Below are 20,622 nucleotides of genomic sequence, written 5' to 3'. Positions count from 1 at the left end.
TGTGAATATAACCCTGGTTGTTAAGACCCTTTCTAAATACTTTGAATGTTTCCACTGTAGTAGTTATCTAGGAATACTGGCTTCTTTCCAGCCAGCTCCACTGTTTTGGAACTTTCACTAATTGGGGCCTGTGATTTTTCTTTATTTCTTTATTTGCTCTCTTTCTTAACTGCTATAGGTGATGCAGAGTCATGCAGCATACTTAGTTGTTAGGAGTCATCTTTGTTTTGTGTGGGGTTTTGTTTGGTGGTGGTTTTTGGGTTTTTTTTGTGATGGTGGTGTTTTTCCCTCCCAAAACAATCTAAGTGCTGTAGAGAAACTTGTATGGATTGATAGTCATTTTTTGCGCTGTGGAGTTGAGGTCATGCACAGGAGTGTCAGTGTGGAATTGAGGTTCATTGTGTCAGTTTCAGGCATGTGCCTCTCTCCTTGGGTTCTGTGTCAGTCTGAATTGAGAATGAATTGGGGGTTTTATTTGTTCTTTTACCACTGTTTTCTGTTTCTCTTATGCATGTTCTATATTTTTTTGTGTGCTCCTAATACCACAATGTGTTGGTTTTCAGGAATCTGTCTGCTGACAAGCTCTGGCAGGAGGTGAGCCGCTCATCAGAATGTTTGTCACCCTTGGGAAAGTCCAAGAGGAGGGGTACTTCTTAGTAACAAGGAGGTGGGAGGGGAGGGCAGGGGCCCTGGAAAGTGGTTCAGTAGCATTGCACTCTTAGTGTAATGCATGATGACATAAGTTTTGATACTTCTGTTGTGGAGTCTTAAGTTATGGGTTTGCTGGCACAGGAAGGATAAAGAATGATACATTTTAGAGGCAGGTTCCCATGATGCCTTGATTGCCTGGTTTTGAACGTGGGTATTTGTGGTACTGTCCAAATGTGAACATGTGTGTAGAAACTTCTTAGCAGTAACTGGAGTTCCTTGAGATGATGTCTGTATGTAACATTCACTAACCGTATGACTACTGTTCTCATTTTTTTCAGAATATCTGTTTGAGGGGAACAGGATTTGAGGGTTGTTGCACATTGTTTTATCATGTAAGGAGGAGCTGAGGACGCACATATTCACAGTCGTGACTTTACATATTAACAGTTAATCTTGAAAATAAACCTAGTCACTGGTAAACTTTTCTTGCAGTGTTGGTGTATGATGCTGCTGGTAGAGACGGGTGGCATGAGGTTTTTTTGGTTTGATCCTTTCTCAGGATCCTGTTGCCCAGAGTATCATTACAGTGCTCATTAAGAGCGCATCTCCTTCCTTTCCAGTTCAGCGTGTTCTTTCAGACTCCACATTCCAACTACAAGGGATTTCTCTTGTGCAGTGTTCTTTTGTGTGTACTTTTATTGACTTTGAATTTCTCAGAAAGAGGAGTTTTTACTGTTTCAGTGTTAAGTTTTAGTTACTTAACACAGCCCCTTTAAACGTTCGCTACTCTGGAAACTACAAGTGCAGGTATATTTCGCTTTGCTACTTTTTAAGACTGAAAGATTTTCATTAATTTCACAGCCTTCTACCAGCCATAAATCAGTGTGTCTGCAGACTTCACACAGAGGTATAATATGAATCTCGATTGTGTTTTAAAAACTTAGAGCTTTATGTCACGGTCCTGTGATTTGGACAAGCTAAAGGATGCTGTATTTTGGTCTCATTCATACCTAGTTTTCTTCAGTATGTGAATGAATATTTCCTTGATGGCAATGGCGTTGTCTTTGTCAATAAGTAAGCTCTGGCTGCATAAACTAGACCCACCTTTAATCCATATTTTAGTGGATTTTAGAAGGTAAGAAGTCTTCTAAAAGTGATGACTGATTTTCAGTGTCTACTTTTTTAGACGTAAGTGTTCAAGGGAGATTCTTTCCCAAATACCAACATTAAAAGTCTTGTATTCTGCTTTACTGTTGCGTATAAAAGAGCTACCAAGTTCTGTATTCTGTAAATGGTGATGCCCACCACCACCACAACAATACAGAATTAATCCTCAGCTGGTATTTTATGAATCAGGACAGTAGATTTTGCTTTGCCAATATTGTTTAAAGCATTGTTTTAAGCTGAAATTCAAGCACAGGAGCTCCTCTTAATTGCTAAGTATTTGTGAGGTGATGTCTAGATTATCAGGTTTCTATATATCTTTGGTATTATTTTATTTTCCCATTACTTGGAAGTTCTAATAATACTGCTTATTTATTCTTATATGTTGACTGCTAATGATGGTAATTCTTCTAAGTGATTTCATGAGCCCTGGAGTTGTCAGCTGGGGTAATACATTTTGTAGGAAGGGACAGCCTTGCTGACCCAGATCTAGCAGAGAGGTGTCTGCAGGATATTCAATTTCCAGATGCATCACTGTATGAAAATAGCCATGTTGCTTTCATACACAGCAAGCAGGCACACTAGGTTCATGCAGTGCTTGGCTCAAAACAGTAAGTTCTACCAGAACTTGAATGTGTTGGAGAGTGCATTGCAGATAACCGAGCGAGCTTAGGTCCAGAAGTGGTATGTTTCAGTCCAGCATTAATCAAGAGAAAGAAAATAACTGTTTTCTGTGTTGGAAAGTGTGATTTATTTGGTTTATTTCACCGTGTATATATAAGGTATTTGTATATTTAACATAATGACTTGATTGAATGGGTTAATTTTTAAGATGAGCTGGTATTTTCAATTCCTAGCATTTCTCAAGAGCATAAACCAACTTAGTTGCAAAAGTTTCTGTTTTTTAAATGTCGTATTAGCTGTTAGTGCTTTAAGTGGAAGGAAGGTATGCGTAAAAACATAACTGGAATAAAATCTTAAGTATATCAATTTGCCTGGTATGTAATGAAGATGGACAAAACATACAATTATATCTTTTTAGAGAGTGTTTTCATAGAGTTTTAAGTGGTGTCATGTTAAGAGTTCATGTGAATTTCACTGTTAATAGACATTGTTTCAGAAAAAAACAATTAATTGTGAAAATAGGATTTTTTTAAAAAAGTGTCAGTAACGTTAGGTTAGCAAATAAAGTTGCTTTTCTTTTCAATTTTGGCATTAATTACCTTTAAAGGGAGAAGAAAGACATGCTGAAACAATGTAAAAATTCTGCTTCAAGAGGTAGCTGTCTAACATGGTATTTAAGTCCAGATTTTGGGGTTTTTTTTCCCCTCAGGTCAACTTTCTGTGTGATTTTTGATATTTTTTGTTTTCCTCTTTGAGAAATTTATTGGCATTATGTCTGAATTAAAGCTGTACTATGGAATACAGATTAATTAACTATATTCAGCAGACTAACTTTTAAGTTTGACTGCATTAAAATGCCTCTTGCCACTTTGCTGCATAGTTTCTAGGTAAGAGAAGTAAAGATGGAGCTTCCTGGAATCATGTTAAGAGACGTTAATGCATTTTAATCTTAATTGGTTTTGAGCTAGACAGTAAGACGGATAAATATGTATACACTGACCTTGTTTTTTTTTTTTAAAAAAAAAAAAGTTGTGCAACCAACCTCTTTGTATATTTTTTTTAAATAAATTGACTCCATTTTCCAGGCCTTAGATGGTCAAAACATTTATAATGCTTGCTGTACCCTACGGATTGACTTTTCCAAATTGGTGAATTTGAATGTCAAGTACAACAACGATAAAAGCAGGGACTACACTCGTCCTGATCTTCCATCTGGTGATGGACAGCCAGCGCTGGACCCAGCTATTGCTGCAGCATTTGCAAAGGAGACCTCCCTTCTAGGTATGATTCTGACATTTTTCTTTTGTATTGCAGAGTCACTTGATGAAAATGTTTATTAATCCTTCTGACAATTAAAAATATTAAATTGCAATAGTGTCCAAAGGCCCGTTCAGGGTTCAGTCTATATTGTGACCTGAATTGTAGTAACACAATTATATTGTCTTTAGAAGTCTTGCATAAATGAATGAGAATGCGTGACAAAATGAGAAATGCACAAAGTATAAGGAAAAGTCAAGTTAGTTCTACTTTTATTCCCAAATCTGTGCTCCTCCCTTTCATATGTTCCTGTCAGCTGCTGCTGCCTACCTTGCCTACCCTCCAACCCAAGTTTGTAACAGACACTTAACATGATTTGCATGTTTTATTCATGCTAACGCTTATTTGTAATATCAGATTATGAAAATAATGTTTTTTAAATTTCTTTCAGTGAGGAAAGATTATGCTCTTAACAAATGAAAAAAAGGTGCTAGTTTGTAGTTTCTGTAAATAAAAGGGAAAAAATCTGTAGCTGCGCTTCTAGGGCTATGGTACATGAGTTCTAATATCCCATCAGCTTTTGAGTTCATCGAATCGTAGGTGAAATGTTCTGAGAAAGATACAGATAAATGTATCATTTTACTATTAGCAAAATAATTAATGCATGCTTTGGGAGATATTTTTACTTTGGGTTTTTTTTTTAATTTATCACAATTCACTGCTTAAGTTTCACTCCTACTTCTGTCAAGTTGCTATTCTTTGAGAACGCCTTTCACTCTCTCAAAATTTAATAGTACTTAGACATAATCTCATGACTTACAAAACCTGATTTATTATGTTGGGATCATTGTTCTTCCCACTTTTCTTTTTTTTTTTTCCTTCATTGTTTCCCATGTTTCTTCTAAAGAAAAGTTAAGAACAACATAGATTTCATGCCTTATTTTTTGTACAGAAGGGGCCAATGTGAAGTAAGTTTGACTTAATATAGTAAAGAGGGGCCTCTGCTCTCTGTGTGTTACAGAAGTTAGAAGGCACTTAGTGAATGATGTGAGCCCAGGAAAAGGGTGACTATTGTAGTTAAGGCTACTGAATGCTGCCCTATATCTGCCCTTCTCCGAAATCAGATTATTTGAAGGATATGTTTCGTATCTATTTGTAAATTCCACACTCACCCAACTCCCGCAAGTTCTTGAGTGCTTGACTTCAAATCCTTCAGTATGACTTGCAAAATGGTGTATCACTTGTAGCTACAGCAGAAGTTTTGGAAAAGTAAAAAATACTGTAAGCATCTAAATCTTTGAAGAGCCTATAGCTAAAGTTTATTTTCTTTTTTGCTCTTTTAACTTCCCATTGTTTAAAAAATGAAATCTCTCATTTAATGGATTGATAGGGAGGATGGAAGATTGTTTGTGAAGAAGTTTGACACCATAGAGACAAGTGATGTAGAAATGCCCTTGAGGCAGTTAGTAATTCTTTTGTCAGCACATAATTACTAGAATGTAAACATGGGGCTGCAGTATGAGTAGTAAGCAGACAAAAACAAAGTAAAGAAGCTGCTTATGGTGTGAGGCCCAGTATATTAGGTGTTGTAAGGCGAGGATTTATGAGAGGAGAAGGTTAAAGATTGATGACTTATAAAACAGTGCCAAATGCAACCTTACTTATGTAACTCTCATTCTCACATTTTCCTGAATCCTGAGAAGTTGCCTTCCAGTCTCAGGCTTACTAACATATTTCTGTGTATATAATGCTTATAGTATGCATCAAATTAACAGGTTTAATTTGTTTGATATAGTGGAATCACACTCTGAGGATGCTGGGATCATTGCGTCACATCAGATATGTTTATTAATTGGGGTTACTATACTTGTTACAATTATCCAAGTGACTTTAACTTTAGTGGACTTTACGGTTTAGTGGTTTAGGCTTGAAAGTCACTTAGATGCTTCTGTAATTTCTATCTACAAAACTACGTAAGTTTTCTAACCTTTTGATTTTAATCAGAATCATTATTTTGTGTATGTTAAAGGGTTTTGCTAGTAAAATTATGAAGATGACAGTCATATTAGCTAATGAAATGTTTTAATTCTCACTCTCTGGATGGATCTCTAAATCTACTGTTTTTCGAAGCAGCAGGAAACTGAAAGGTGCACGATATGAGTAACTTTCGTTGCGGCTGTGAAACATTTCAGAGTACCACTGAAGTCAGTCATGATTATTTTGATGAGTAGTGATTATATATCGTAATTGATTTTTTTCCTCTGTAAAAGCATTCATTGTCCAGAGAAGTTGTGGATATCCCATTTCTGGAAGCATTCCAAGGCCAGGTTGGATGGGGTTTTGAGTAACCTAGTCTAGTGGAAGGTGTCCCTGCCCATGGCAGGGAGGTTGGAATTAGATGATCTTTAAGGTCCCTTCCAACCCAAACCATTCTGTGATTCTGTGATTGTTTTGAAAGAGACATAAGGGAGCTGGGTATGTTTTCTAACTGCTCGTGGCCAGTTGGGTGAGCTTGTTATGTTGTAACTCTCCATCATCTGTCAAACAGATGATTATAAAGGACTTTTTTGGTGGGTGTGTTTGTTTGGATTTTGGGTTTTTTCCTAGTTGCCTTTTTTGATTGGTTAGTTTTACAGAATTTAGCTCTGTAGGTGAAAAACTTCACAAAAAGGCTCCATAGTACTGTTGGTGCCTTAACCATTTGGATATTCGTCAAAATGGGAATGGTGCTTGTTTGAATATGGAAGAACAGGGTTCTCATTCTGGGCTGCTTACTGTGCAAAAAGGCACAAAATATGAGTGACATAAATAAGAAAGGACAAAGCATAGAAGAAACTCAAAAGCCTAAATGAGGACTTGTGCATTTTTATTCAGATACTCAAAAGGAAAAGGGCGAGAACGCTTAAAAGTTCAGGAAGTTATAAGATGGAGGTTGGCAAACTATGATGTGTGAAATATGGCAGATTGATAGCAACGACCTTCCTTCTGCTTTATTTCCTTTTATTTGCTTTAGAATTCCTATTCTTGTAATGTTGATATTAGATATCCTCATAATAATTATCTTCATATTTATATATAATAATTATCCTCAGATAAAGATATCTGGCTGAATATGCTCAGTCAGAGTGTCTGCCATACCCTATTCACAGATGGTTCCCAAAGGGCATGTTTCTTCATGAGAGTGAAGCTCTATTTTGAGCTTAATGTGATGCTCTTCAGATTCTTTTGTGTGCTCAAAAAGAATACCATAAGTTGAACTTGTGGCATTCTCGCTAAAATTCTTGCTGTAGCTGTTTTTTTATGTATATAATGAGATCAGTAATGGAAGATGGGGTAGGGACTGAGTTCTGACTTTTGCTTATGTTGTACAACTAGCCAGCATGTAATAGCCTAACTTGGGTGCCTCTTTGTTGTTGGCTTTTTAACCGTCTACTGTGATTCCTGTGTCAGAAGTGAGTTTTAGGTGTAACGTAATTTTTTGAGTTGAGTTTTAGTGACAAGATGTGAGTCTTGTTTGTCTTGGTGTTTAAATCTGCATTAATACTAAACCATTACATATCTCAGTTTCCTTCTGGATGGAATTAACCCTCCTGTTCAATAAATATACGTTTATGATGTAGTGTGGTAACACTTGCAGCTTCATAAGCTGTTATGCAGAGGTTTTAAAAAGAACCTGCTGTCTCTCCCAGATCCCTTCAGGCTAAGTATAAGAAGCAGGCCAGTAGCAAGTACAAAGACTAGGGACTAAATCCAGTTCTCAGTCGCAGTTATGCATACCTGCGTTAAGATGACTACTCCTACTGCCTGTGGCTTTCACACATAAGTTCATCATATAATTTTAGTATAGCTTTAATTTACCTCTTATTAAAGTGTCATTATTAATTTACATTTCAGAAGTCATGCAAAAAGATACTCTGAGGGGGAATAAATAATATGACATGCTGTGTTTAAACTTCGTTGAAGATCAAGACCTCAAAAGGCTAGGGAAAAGGCATATAGTATTTGTATGTTTTAAACTGAAAGAGGGTAGATTTAGATTAGATATGAGGAAGAAATTTTCACTCTGAGGGTGGCGAGGCACTGGAACAGGTTGCCCAGAGAAGTTGTGGCTGCTCCATCCCTGGAAGTGTTCAAGGCCAGGCTGGATGAGGCTTTGAGCAACCTGATCTAGTGGAAGGTGTCCCTGCTTGTCACATGGGGGTTGGAACTACATGATCTCTGAGGTCCCTTTCAGCCCAAACCATTCTATGATTCTATTCTATGATTAATATCTGGAAAAAGCAAAAACCTGTTATCTGTCATCATTGGAAGCTAAAATAAAGCTATTGACAAAGCTTTCTAATAACCGTTGATCATGTTGACAAAGTAACTAACACTTCTAAATAGTTTCAGATGAATCCTCAAATCTTAAACAGTGTGTTGCATGATAACTAACAGTCATAATAAAAGTTGTTCTTGTTTGAAAAACAAGCACTCAAAAAAATAACATTTTTCTTGCTTAAATCAGAATGTCAAATTGGAGTGCTGTGGAGACCTACAGAACAGGAACTGTGTTTTCTGTGGGTTTGTAATTTGTCTGACCTTTCCAAGAAATGAGGTCTATGTCTACTATGTAATCAGTTAGAAACGTTATCAATCAAATAGATGATCCTAGCCTGCATACATCATTACTCATTCATCTACTAGATCCTTAGCTCTGATGAAATAAGGTGTCAGAAATGTTTGAGACTGTAAATTGGACATCTTTTCAATGAGTCTTGTTATCTTTTGAAAGAAGGAGAAAGTCACTGATGGACAGAATGGACTTGTTTCAATTAATTATCAGAAGCAGATGGTTGATTCTTTTTTTCTTTTTTTCCACCTCACATATGAAGAGAGACACACATTCTCCTGTCGCCCCCAGAGAAGTTACAGGTGATCTTACAGAAAAAAAACTTTTGAATCAGCAACTGTATTATACTGAACTGTAGCAAACAAAAGATTTTAAAGAAGAACTACTTACAATTGCACATACTGATATGCAATAATACTTTAACTCCAATTTAGATATTTGTTTAATATTACAGCTGGAAATATGTTGTGATTAGGGCACCTACAGCTTTATCCCTTGCTGTCATTGCTGGCTTGCTTTATTAGCACTTTCCACTAATGCCCCTTCTTAAGATTCTTATTAATCAATTTCAAAGGATAATAATTGAAAATATTTTGTATAAATTAATACAAATTAACTTGTATGTGTTGTGTTGATTTATGTATTGTCTTGAATTAATCTTTGGTTTTAACATCTTCAGTGGGACCAAAGAATGTCCTGTAAAGAGTGATGCTGTGAAGAATTTTGCCTTTTAAATTACGAATTACTCAGCTATGTTCTCTCCAACTATGGAAAGAGCCATATAAACTTCACTAGTCATCTTAGATTCCTTTATTCCTAAAAATACTCGACTGGCTTAAAGCTTCTAAGGTTAGGGAGAGATGCCTAGACACACTAGAAGATTTGAAATGCTCTAGTATCTCGGCATTTTGTAATACTTATATGATTGCCATTGACCTAGTATAAAATAAGTTGTTTCCCTTCAAGTGGACATCTGTCACATCTTACTGTCATTCTTCACATTTCTATCTGTATGACCTCTACAGTAGCTGAGTGTAAATAAACGTAACATTCAGCGTGTGCAATACAAAGTGCTCAAAAGTAGGTTTCCAAAATGATTTTTTAGAACAGAACTGGAATTTTTTAAAGTTGAGGAGTTCAATTTGATATTCACAGATTTCCCTGTATTACAGCCTGATTTTGTGAATAGACTTCTTTGCTTCTTCCACAGGGGTACTTTCTTTAATTGCATGCTTTATTGTTTTTGTCTTGAAAGTGAAGCTATATTCTTCAGCTTTGACCTAAGAGCAAAACATGCATCATATTTATGTTAGATTTTTGTCTTGCTATTAATATATGTAAATATATAGTATTACACTTTCCTTTCACACAAAATGGAATTTTGAGAAGTAAAATTGCTATGCTTGGACTAGCAGTGGTCTGTCTAGTTTCATATCCTTTCTCTGACAGCTAGTCTTCTGCATTCTTTTATGGAAGACCTAGTGTAGCCCTCAGAATGGGTGATCATTCAGTTACATGCCTGAGGGGAGTGATTTCCTAACCCCCAGGTAGCTGGTGCTTGGCTTACGTGTTAAAGCATATTATATGTCTCTTTATTGCCTATTTAATGTAACTGGCTGTTGTTTCCATAGACCATCTAATACAGTCTCAAATCTATTAAGTATTTTTGTAGGATGGAAGGGAGAAAGACAAGGTAGAGTTTTTCTTTCTTATGTATTACAGTCAGTCCCACAAATATCACATATAATGCAATAAAAGATCATAATTGTTTTCTGTAGATTCAAGTAGATTTTCCCTTTATCTTGAGACATGAGAGGTGACTAGAACTGTCATTACTCAAAACTTCTATTCCTCTGGTTTGACCCTTGAATACTAACATTTTTAATCTTTTAAGCCTTATCGGAAAGCATTCCATAGCTTTAATTTCCTTTCCTAGAACACTTACTGTTTTTTCTTCTGTATGTGCTTTGGCAGGAAATGACCAGAAAATATTTTTCAGTACTTAATCAGTAATTTGCAAAGTAGTGATGGTTGCATAGTGATAAATGTTCTGTTCCCTTTGTGGGGTCATTTGTCCAGCCCAAGAAAATATCTCTCTCGTTTTTTTGTTTACTTATTTTTCACAAATTTGTTTAACAAAACATAAATAGAGAGTTGGAATGGAGGTAAAAATCTTTTCTAGGAAATTAAGCAGGGTTACTTTTTTTTTTTTTTTTTTACTCCCCCCTTCCTATCTCCTTGTGTGTTCCCTTTTGATACGAAGTCTGGAATTATTCTTTATTTAGGATAATGATTGAATATATTTACTATTACCTGCTTAGTGTTTCAGCTTTGACTGAGACTGAAGAGTTTATTTTCTCTTATGACTTCCTTTAAAATAAAACTTAATGTGAGAAGGAAAGTAGGTACATAGTGTAGAGGTTATATTTAGACTATCTACCTAGCATACTGCTGGAAGAGTCATCAAAAGTTGTGTTAGCTTAGCGTGATCATATAAACATTAGAAATTTGCCAAAATACTGAAAACTCAGAACCCAATTGCAATAAAAAGAAATATACTAAAGTTGCATTTCTTATTGTTTTATCATGTTTTGCTACGTCACTGTCCTTTTACTGAGCTCTGTAAAATGTGCGAATAAAATTTTGATCAAATACAATAAAGGTATTCCTATATAGACTATATATAGTGCATATGTGTCACAAGAACCTTTCACAGATCCTGGGAGTAGCACACTCACCTAGTACCACCGTGACTTGACCAAGCAAAACCAGCAGGTCTCTAGAGGATCTGGATTTCCTTGGAAGAAGGAAAATAGAAGCATAGCTGAAAGTTTAGCTAACAGTATCATGCTGCTTCAGGCAATTGGATTACAAAAGCCACAGAGTGTAAGCAGTGGTGCTACCTTGAATCTTGAGTTAAAAAGATTGCCTCCCCACCTCATTTATGCTAAGGCACTGAGAGATGCATAATCCTTTTCACAGTGGCAAACTCCAGTGTTGTGTGTTTAGTCTGAAGCATCAAGTTGAAGTGAGTAATGCATCTCAAAGGGTGATGGAAAATAAGCAGAGGCTGCTATTAGTGTTTATTCTTACTGCTTTGATCAACATTTACTTTGGACCATTTTGATAAACTAGACACTTTAAGCCTTTTGGAGTACAGTGGAAACAGTTTCAGTGCACAAGAATGTTTACTTGAAAAGAAAGTTCTTTTTATACCTCATCACCTCTTTGATGACTTGATCTAAATTAAAAAAAAAAAATCATGTTTCTCGTCCTTTTGTTAATTTAACAGCCTATTTCACAATCCTTTAGATGACTTTACAAAGCAGACCATTCCACTGTTAGTGTATGCAACACTTATACTGATATTGGTACTTTTTTTAAACGACTTGTGTGTGTTTCGTAAAATATGCTTTATTTTAAAATTAGGGCTTCCTGTTGCAGCTGTTCCAGGAGCTCTGAGTCCTTTGGCTATTCCAAATGCTGCTGCTGCAGCTGCAGCTGCTGCTGCTGGCCGTGTGGGAATGCCTGGAGTTTCAGCTGGTGGCAATACAGTCCTCCTGGTTAGCAATTTAAATGAAGAGGTCAGTGAAACAATTTAACTTTTTTTTTCCCCTTTTTAGTTACACTTCATTTGTCAGTATTTTATAATTTCTTTGCATTTTGCCTCTTACATTTGAATTTTAAGCTCAAAGTATTTTTGCTGATTTTTTTTTTTTTAATAATCTCCCCCAAGTTAATTTTAAAGCCATTATTGTTAAATACTTTTGTTTTTCCAGGTAGCTAACAACTTAAAATGTCTTTTGATAGTCAGCTACCTATTTTTTCTAAGAAAAATGTGGTAACTACTGCATGTTTGACATTTGAATTGAAAGCTTTATTTTTACAAAATAGCAGCTATGCTTTCTTTTGCAATTATAATCATGTAAACTAGAGTTTCTATTTTGTTTCTTCTAATTGTTTGCTGTTTCATTTCATGCTTGTTATCTCACATTTTAAGGTCTTAATTTATGTGAACTACTCTAACACATTTTTCTTTGAAGGTTCTCCCAAAGATCTTGACGAGGCACTCTTCCAGTCTGTCTTAGTAATTTTTTTCTTTGCAGTTACTCATTTGTCTTTTAAAAAATAATAATAAAAAATGGTGGCAAAGCATTTTCACCTTAACTGTATCTTTCTTGCTAACTCTAAAATCTAAAGGGGTTTATTTAGTTTTGCATTTTTATTGTTCTGTACATTTATTTTGATGGCTGTGAAAGCTGGTATGAAATGTTGGAAGTCTGTATCAGTCTAGCTGTTCCATTTTAACTGGCCTCTGTCACTGTAAATCATTAAGTTTTTTTTATCATCTGGTACTATTTTCTCATCCACAGTCTTGCATGTTAAAATGTTTTAGATCAGAGTGCCATTTTGAAAGATTTTTTGCCTGCATTTCATAACCAGCCATGCTTACGCAGTTAAAGTTCAAAGTTTAAAATTTCTATTGCATGCTTTTTTTTAATTTATTTTCATGTTGAGATGAAATGCTGTAGTTTACTCTTGATATGAATGTACTTTACCCATATTTGTCTTGGGTGACTACATTTTACTCAGTTTTTCTTGTACAGTACATAAACCAACCATTTTCTGACCAAATTCCTGCATTTCCTATGTACTGACTTATATTTTATTTTTTTTTGTTCCCCACTTCCTTATTTTTTTTCTTCTGCATTGCTGTATTCCCTTCCCCATTTCATCCTTTTCCCTTTGTGTTCAACTTCCCTTTCCTTGTCTTTACCCAAATTCCCATGCCCTTCCCTGTCTTACCCTTCTCCTCGTCTTTGTCTACGTTCCCTGTCTTCATTCCCTATGTTCATGCTTCTGTGCTTGAACAAAATGTTCCTCGGACCAACTTGCCCCAATTAACCGCCTTGAAACCATGATCCATGACCACCTCACCATTCTGCGGGAACCACCCTTCGTTATGGATGATCTGTTCATCTCCGCTCTTCCTCGACTCTTCTCTCTTCTTGTCTTACGCTGCTTGCTCTTCTCTCCTTCTAAAGATGGTTACGCCCCAAAGTCTGTTTACCCTCTTCGGTATGTTATTGTTAGCACTATACTTTTATTATTGATTTGATTTTGGTTTGGTTTTTGTTGTTTTTGTTGTTTTTTTTTGTTTCACCTTAATTCTTATTTGTAGCTAGCACTTTGGCTTAAAGTTGAATAGTAAATCTTTTGCTATTTTTCTTTTGCTGTTTAAAACTCTCCATAGACACAAATTTTCTTTTAATGCATGCTAATATATTTTGCATGGTCTTTAATTTAATATCATTCACATAGCTTTGAGGGTTTATCAGAAATTGTTCTTTTCAAGATTCACTATTCAAAATCTTTATCTCCTTTATTCATTTGTAAGAGTGTTGAGTTTGAGTGAGTGATCTTGTTGCTGTCTGAATGTTCCATTGATATGTCAAAATATATTACTTAGGTGACTGGCTTTAAAATGAACTTTTTCTTTTGGGTTACCTTTGACTTTGAAAAGGTGTTTATGGTGATGTGCAGCGTGTGAAGATTTTATACAATAAGAAAGACAGTGCTCTTATACAGATGGCTGATGGAAACCAGTCACAGCTGGGTAAGATTAGTTTTCTGTTTATATTCCCATTAATCTAAGTACTTGAAATTAAGCTGAGTAAAAAAAATTCAGGTGAAGTAAGCATGTTTACATTTGTCAATTTGTCTTGTATCCTGGTTACCCACAAGATCCAAAATCTTATTGCATGCACTTATGTTCCAGAAGGTCTGCACAATATCCTAAATGAATTCAATAGCTGAATCACATGTTATGGTCTTTAAATAAAACTAGATACTCATGCAGATTCTGCAGAACCAGTTCTTGATTCCAGTCTTTTAGCACATTGACCTTTTGATTTGCTTGGGTGTTTTTATTGTTTGCTTGTGTGATGTACTGTAAGGTATTGAAAAGTAACACTGAATCAAGTAAACTTCTTGTCCTTTTCAGCTATGAGCCATCTTAATGGACAAAAAATGTATGGAAAGATTATTCGGGTTACCCTTTCTAAACATCAGACAGTACAACTACCTCGAGAGGGACTTGATGACCAAGGGCTTACTAAAGATTTTGGTAATTCACCTCTGCATCGCTTCAAGAAACCTGGTTCAAAAAATTTTCAAAATATATTCCCTCCTTCTGCAACACTTCACCTGTCCAATATTCCGTAAGTGTTGTCTGTCTGTAAGCCAGTAATATTAATGTGAATTGCAACACACCAAACTGACTGATAATTTCTTGCTTACTCTTTTTTTCTTTCTGTCTGTAGACCATCAGTAGCAGAAGAGGATCTACGCACATTGTTTGCTAACACTGGAGGCACTGTGAAAGCGTTTAAATTTTTTCAGTAAGTAACTTTTCTGTACATAGCTCTAGCAAAAGAGAGTGCCTAAGTGTGCGTTTGTAGTGTGTCTTAAGGAAAAGTACATAGAACATAGCAAACATTAGGAGCAACCTCTGTAGTGTTCGAGTTCCTAATGCCGTTATTTTGTTTCAGAAGAGATCACAAGATGGCACTTCTTCAGATGTCAACAGTAGAAGAAGCTATTCAGGCTTTGATTGATCTTCACAATTACAATTTGGGAGAAAATCACCATCTGAGAGTTTCTTTCTCTAAGTCAACTATTTAAAAAGGCAGATGGAAAATGAGGGTGTATTGCATTGTTTGGTGTTGTCACCTATTGACTGTTCAGGAAAGTGGGGACCAGAGTTTGTCTTCTGTTTTGTTTTTTTTTTTTATTTTTTATTTCATGCTGTTATCATTCCTCAGTTGTTTTAAAAAATAATAATAAAAAAGCAGTGATACTAACTGCTGTTGTTCAACTGTTGTTTAGATAAACCATCATTTTGTTTAAGAGAGTTCAAGTTAATACCACAGTTCTTCAACTTAGTGAACATTCGTGCCTTAAAAAGGAAAACTAGTACTGCTGGAATTGCATAACTAGTAAAAAGCAGATTTGGTTGTCTGGGGCACATTGTTACATGATAATTTAAATATGTTTAGGCAGGAGTGTGTAAAAAGGTTAAGCTTTTGTTTCTCCTGCTTGATAGATTTCTTTATCTGCTGGCTTGTCACTTATTTTTCTTTTCAATTGGATAAGATGCATTACGCTGAAAGAGTAAAATGGCGTTATTTGATTTCTGCTACTTTTTGCTTTGTGCTCTTTTTTAAAAATGGCCTTTTGTATTTCATGGTTCTGGTCTAGATTCAGTTACGAATGTAGGCATTAGTTAAAATTAACAAGGTACAGAATATTAATTTTTTAAAGGACAAAAAGTGACTTCTGTGACTTTGAGCCCTACGTAAAAGCATTGTGGAATCTTAACCTTTTTGTACACACTCTTGTGGGGTGTATCATATAAATGTCAGCACTAAGTAATGTCTTGTTTGTGGCTGAGTATTTTTCGTAGGTGTTTTGAAGTTGACATGACTTACGTGCATTTCAATATATATTGCCATCTTTAGTTTGTAATTAAGATATGGAATATGGTTGTGGATTTCTGAGCATGTACAGACTGGTCAAGCTAGTTCAGGAAACGGTGCATGTATTTTTCAGTGGTGAAGAAAGTTTACCGCAAATGCTTGCAGGAAATTCTGTGGCAGTTTTCTAAAACTGACAACCAGGTGGGACCAAAGTTTATGTGCCTTTAGTCTTAATTTACCTTGCATTGTAATATTCAGTTTTAATAAATCTCTTCAAAATATTTTGTATTTAGAAATTGATCTGACTTTACTATAAACATGGCTCAGAATCTACAGATCCAGTTAATTTGAAAGCAGTTCTCTGTCAATCTGAACTGTTACCTCGATTCTGTTTAAATGACCAATACTTTTTGAAATTGATGTACTTAGTTTCAAGATTCATAGATTCTGTTACCTATGTAGAAAAAAAAGTCATGTATATTTTCTATTAGTTGAGTTTTTACATCTTTAGAATTGTAAAATTCAGTATAGTTTGAAAGTGGCACAATTAAAAATTAATTTTCTAACAAAGTTGGGAGGTTTGACGGTTGTTTAATTTCATTTTGTGTGTACTCTGCTTACCTCTGTAGCATGCTCAATAAACACTTCTGTAGCTCTGTATTCACCTTTTCTGTCTTTCTCTGCTGCTTTCTATCTCTCCTTCTTTGTTTTTCACTTCTACTGTGCTTCTAAATTCATGTTTATCCTCTGCCAGGGTGGGAAAAGCGTAATACTAAAAAATGCAATTTATGGCTTTTACCATAAATCTGATCCTGTGAAAAATACCGGCTCTTTATTTTCAGATAGTGACCCCTTTGCAGGCATATGTGCTTATTAAACATTTCCCACCCTGTTACAACTTACTGCTTTAAAGACATAACTTTTATTGTAGTTTGTTAGCTCTCTCTTTCTATCTTTTTAGTTTTAAAGCAGATATATGCACTAATAGATCTCTCAGGTTTGCCATGCTCTCTTGCTGCAGTTTCATCTTTCATTTTTTTTGTCTGCTAAAGATTTTCTACTAATCATACAGTATACTCATGGGTTAAAGTAATAAAGTTTCTAACATTAGTTTAGTGGACCATACATATTCTGGACCAGGATATTTCACCTTTTCAGAGACATGGGTTCAAATGAATGTAAAAACAGTTCTAGCACTTTAATACTGTTTCTTCATATTAGTTTGAACTAATTGTTATGGGTTTTTTCCCCCTTGATTAGGAATAGGATTAAAACTTTCACACATCCCTTTTTAAGAGTAACTGTATGATCCTGAAGTATTACATTGGTAAAAGCTGTCAGTGTTCAAGTCAAAGCATTTTTCTGTCACTTTTCTAGTACAACTACTGTAGATTTATTGATGTCAGATTACTTTGTGACCTGATGTCTGTTCTTTGGGTCGACCTTCAAGTCAATAAATAGCTATCAGCTTTTTAACGGTCATGGTATAACATAGGAGGCTTGCATTAGTCTCCACTACATTAAATAAAATTCATTATGTTCTTACCTATTTTATCAGAAACACACCCAAGATATGACCTAAGTTATACTCCAGGTATCACAGTGATCACCCAGTCTGAAATGCTAGTAGAATCAGATTCATCCATACATTAAACTTGTGAATCGACATCTTTTACGGCTCAGGCACCCAAACGCATTGATGTGACTGTCTCCCAGTTGGCTTGAACAGTAGTTAAGGGTCTGACTGAGCTGATGTTTTAAATTTTTCATCTATATAGTATGATGTCCCATATTTTTAAAAGTAAAAATGTGTCAGATTTCCTTTTGCAAATCAGAATATGCTTACCTGTTTCCAGTAGAAATGTGAATTGAAATTTACCATTTCATGGGTTCAGCTTGTGCTGAACTATTTCCACTCCAAAACATCTGTATCAGATAGCATACAGTGATTGTCATATCTATAATTTCAAAATAACTTTAAACATCTGCAATGCTTGAATGTTTACAAGTACACAGGTTTTGTAAAACTGTAACTTACTCATCTCTTGCCAGGTTTATTTCATTAAAAGAAGTTCCTGTACTTTTCTTGTTTTGAAAAGTTCTGTGACAAAAACCTCAAGGGAAAGAATATATATTGAATTTGATTTGTGATAAATTCAGTAACTTTTATTACGAGGTTATATTGTATCAGCCAAAATTAATAGTCATAATTTTCATGGAAACGTTTTTTATTACGTTTCGTGAAGAAAATCACTGTTCAGTTATAGACGGTCTTCAAAAGTGGTATCTCTTCAGAAAATATAGGTTTAATGTCCTAATTACTAGAACTTTTAAAAAAGCTTATTTTTCTTGAGGTGGTACTGCATTTTGTATAGTAATTTGTACAGTTTTGTTGTCATAAAATGTAAATAAATTTCTCTTGTATTTTTAGCTCTTCAGAATGTGAAAATGCAAAGCATAATTTTTATTAAAATTTTACTAAAAATAAGGTTTATGAATAACTTCTTACACTCCATGGAATGTGACTTTTCAGATTACGTTAATAGAACTTCACCATAGGACATTGGTACTCCAAACTCAATTTCAACTTTTTAAAACAATTCTGGTATTTTCACAGAAGGCAGTTGCTGGCGTTTTTTTCTTTGTGAACTTTTAGATTTTCTCTAATGGAGCAATGAAATTGGTTGAAGTCCCAAAATGATTCTTTAATCAGGTAATGTCTGCTGGCAAATACAATATGTAAATGAAGTAAACCAAAACCTGATAGTGTTCTAACTAAAAATTGTGATGAAGAAAGTTTAAAGTTAAGTGAATGAACTTGAAAGTATTTCTGTATGTTGTGATTTAACGTGTTATTAAAAGGCACTTTTGCCCTGTAGGAATAAGAACTCATATGACTATTTGTAGATTGCCATTTTTAATGTTTAACATTAATTTTCAGTTTTATAAACTGTCGTATAAAAAAAAATACTCCTGTGATTCATTGTAAGTTTCCTTATGTTTATTGTAGTATGTTATAGTATGAAATCGCGAATCAGACATTTTTCTGCAGTATTCAAGGCACTGCAATTTCATACCCTAGCTTACTTCATATAATTAGACAAATTCTATGCTTAGATAGATAATAAGTAGTTCTGCCGAAACCCTAGAAAAAAGGTAAGACTTATGTCTTTCTCCACAAACAGGTATATAAATCCACTAGTCCATCTCAAGAAATGGTTTTCAGTGAGCAAGACTTCTTAAAAAAAGGATTTGATTGTGTTAGGTAGGGATGAGGCTAAAGTCTCTATCTGTTAGACCTTATTCCATGACAGAGACAACCTAAAGTTCAAGAGTTTTACTGAGGTGAACAAGTTTTCTTTTAAATAGTTTGGTAAAATGTCCCATCTCCTGTAATCCTGGTCTGTGTAGAAAGGGCTTTATCAGTTGTGAATGTCCTCAAAATTGTATCTGAAGATAGGTTTTCCCAGGTATTGGTCCTGCAGCATCCGCAGTATTTCTTACCTTCTTGGTCTCCTGGGGAGCAGCTGCAGCCTGCAGTTCTCATCCACACAGAGGATAAGGAGAGAGACTGATTTTTCTGAAACAATGGGATTTGGCATGCAGTTTTCTACTCACTTGAGCCTTGGTAAAGTTAATCAGTGGACTGCAGTAATCTGACTGTAGCGAATGGTCATCTATTACAAGTTACTCTCTTAGTCCACAATTAGCTTGCTAGAACCAGTGACAAGGTTCCTGCCTTGCTGAGGAATTACATGCCACAATAATGAAACTTTCGAGAATTTCTTTAACTTGTTTTTTTTTCTTTTAATGTAAGGATTTATTCAGAATTACCTAATCTGACTCTTTTGAGATTTGAAAATCTGCAGTGCATCTACACACACACACACACACACACACGCGCGTGTATTTGGTCTCTTCAGGATGGTTAACAAGGAGATTGGTGAGTTCACTGCTTCACCTTAAAAAAAGTAATTTTTACTGCATGATGTTTCTTTGTTGTAATTTTCTGAGTTTACTGAACTTCCGCTGATGAACAAACTTAATTTGGAAGACAATTATGTTGCTTTATTTTTCTTTAAAGTTTACAGCATGTAAAGTTTAAAATCTTTATTGTTTCTTGATCAGTTCTGCATGCAGACAGCAAAGGAAAAGCAAAAAAGAAAACTTTTCTTCCTTGGGAAAACGTGAATTGTGGATTGGTTTAAAAAAAAATATATATATGCGCTCAAAATAGCACTCCTATTATTGAAGAGTTCTGCATGTTTTATGAGTTTTAGCCCAGTTTCATAAGGAAATGAGATGTGTAATTGCGCTGTCTCCATGTGCATGTCTTGGTCCCTAGATAACCCCTGTCTCCTCACTGTCACTCCTGCACCCTTTGGCTGGGTTCCTGTCAGACAGAGGGGACGGAGGTTTCGTGTACTAAGGTGTTTCTATTTATATGTTCATGATTAGTTGGCTTGCTAAGTCAAAGTCCTTACTTTCAGTGCTTTGGGAAAGGGAAGGAAAAAATCTGCTGCCTTCTCTTTTCTTTTGGCAGGCTTTATCTAATGCACATGCACGTAGTTCTCTCTTAACAGGCAGCAGCTTGTGAGGTAGCAAATGTCATGGGGCCTGGGGGTGCTGGGTGGAGTACATGAAAAATTGGAGGGAAGGGGTGTGTTGCAGCAGGAGCAGCATTGGACAGAGGAGCGTTGATGAAGTTTCAGTAGGTTTTTTCAAGTCGTCATGCATAAATAGCTCTTAAAATTTCTTGGTGAGAGTTACTAATTGTAAAATAACCACCCAAAATAATTCAAACAAGTCTGGTCAAAATCAGCACAGCTTGTGAGG

The 20,622-nt window shown here is 35.4% G+C and overlaps 1 protein-coding gene across 8 annotated transcripts in view; it reads left to right on the top strand.

Annotated features, from left to right (window-relative positions):
* Positions 1 to 18,235, top strand: part of PTBP2 (polypyrimidine tract binding protein 2) — a 55,630-nt gene extending 37,395 nt beyond the window's left edge. For 3 of the 8 annotated variants that reach the window (XM_086617838.1, XM_086617841.1, XM_009987354.2), the window contains 7 exons: positions 3,525 to 3,720; positions 11,738 to 11,892; positions 13,354 to 13,387; positions 13,833 to 13,925; positions 14,313 to 14,529; positions 14,632 to 14,709; positions 14,860 to 18,235. In XM_086617838.1, coding sequence (XP_086473964.1) covers positions 3,525 to 3,720; positions 11,738 to 11,892; positions 13,354 to 13,387; positions 13,833 to 13,925; positions 14,313 to 14,529; positions 14,632 to 14,709; positions 14,860 to 14,992 — 906 coding nt within the window. In that variant the 3' untranslated portion in view covers positions 14,993 to 18,235. The remainder of the gene's footprint in view (positions 1 to 3,524; positions 3,721 to 11,737; positions 11,893 to 13,353; positions 13,388 to 13,832; positions 13,926 to 14,312; positions 14,530 to 14,631; positions 14,710 to 14,859) is intronic. The other 5 variants (XM_086617840.1, XM_009987356.2, XM_086617839.1 and 2 more) reach the window with 3 other exon arrangements.
* The last annotated feature ends 2,387 nt before the right edge of the window (positions 18,236 to 20,622 follow it).

Source organism: Tauraco erythrolophus, chromosome 10, assembly GCF_009769465.1.
Source record: "Tauraco erythrolophus isolate bTauEry1 chromosome 10, bTauEry1.pri, whole genome shotgun sequence".
NCBI lineage: Eukaryota > Metazoa > Chordata > Aves > Musophagiformes > Musophagidae > Tauraco > Tauraco erythrolophus.
The sequence above is the reverse complement of the archived record's forward strand: the minus strand, read 5'-3'. Positions and strand labels throughout refer to the sequence as shown.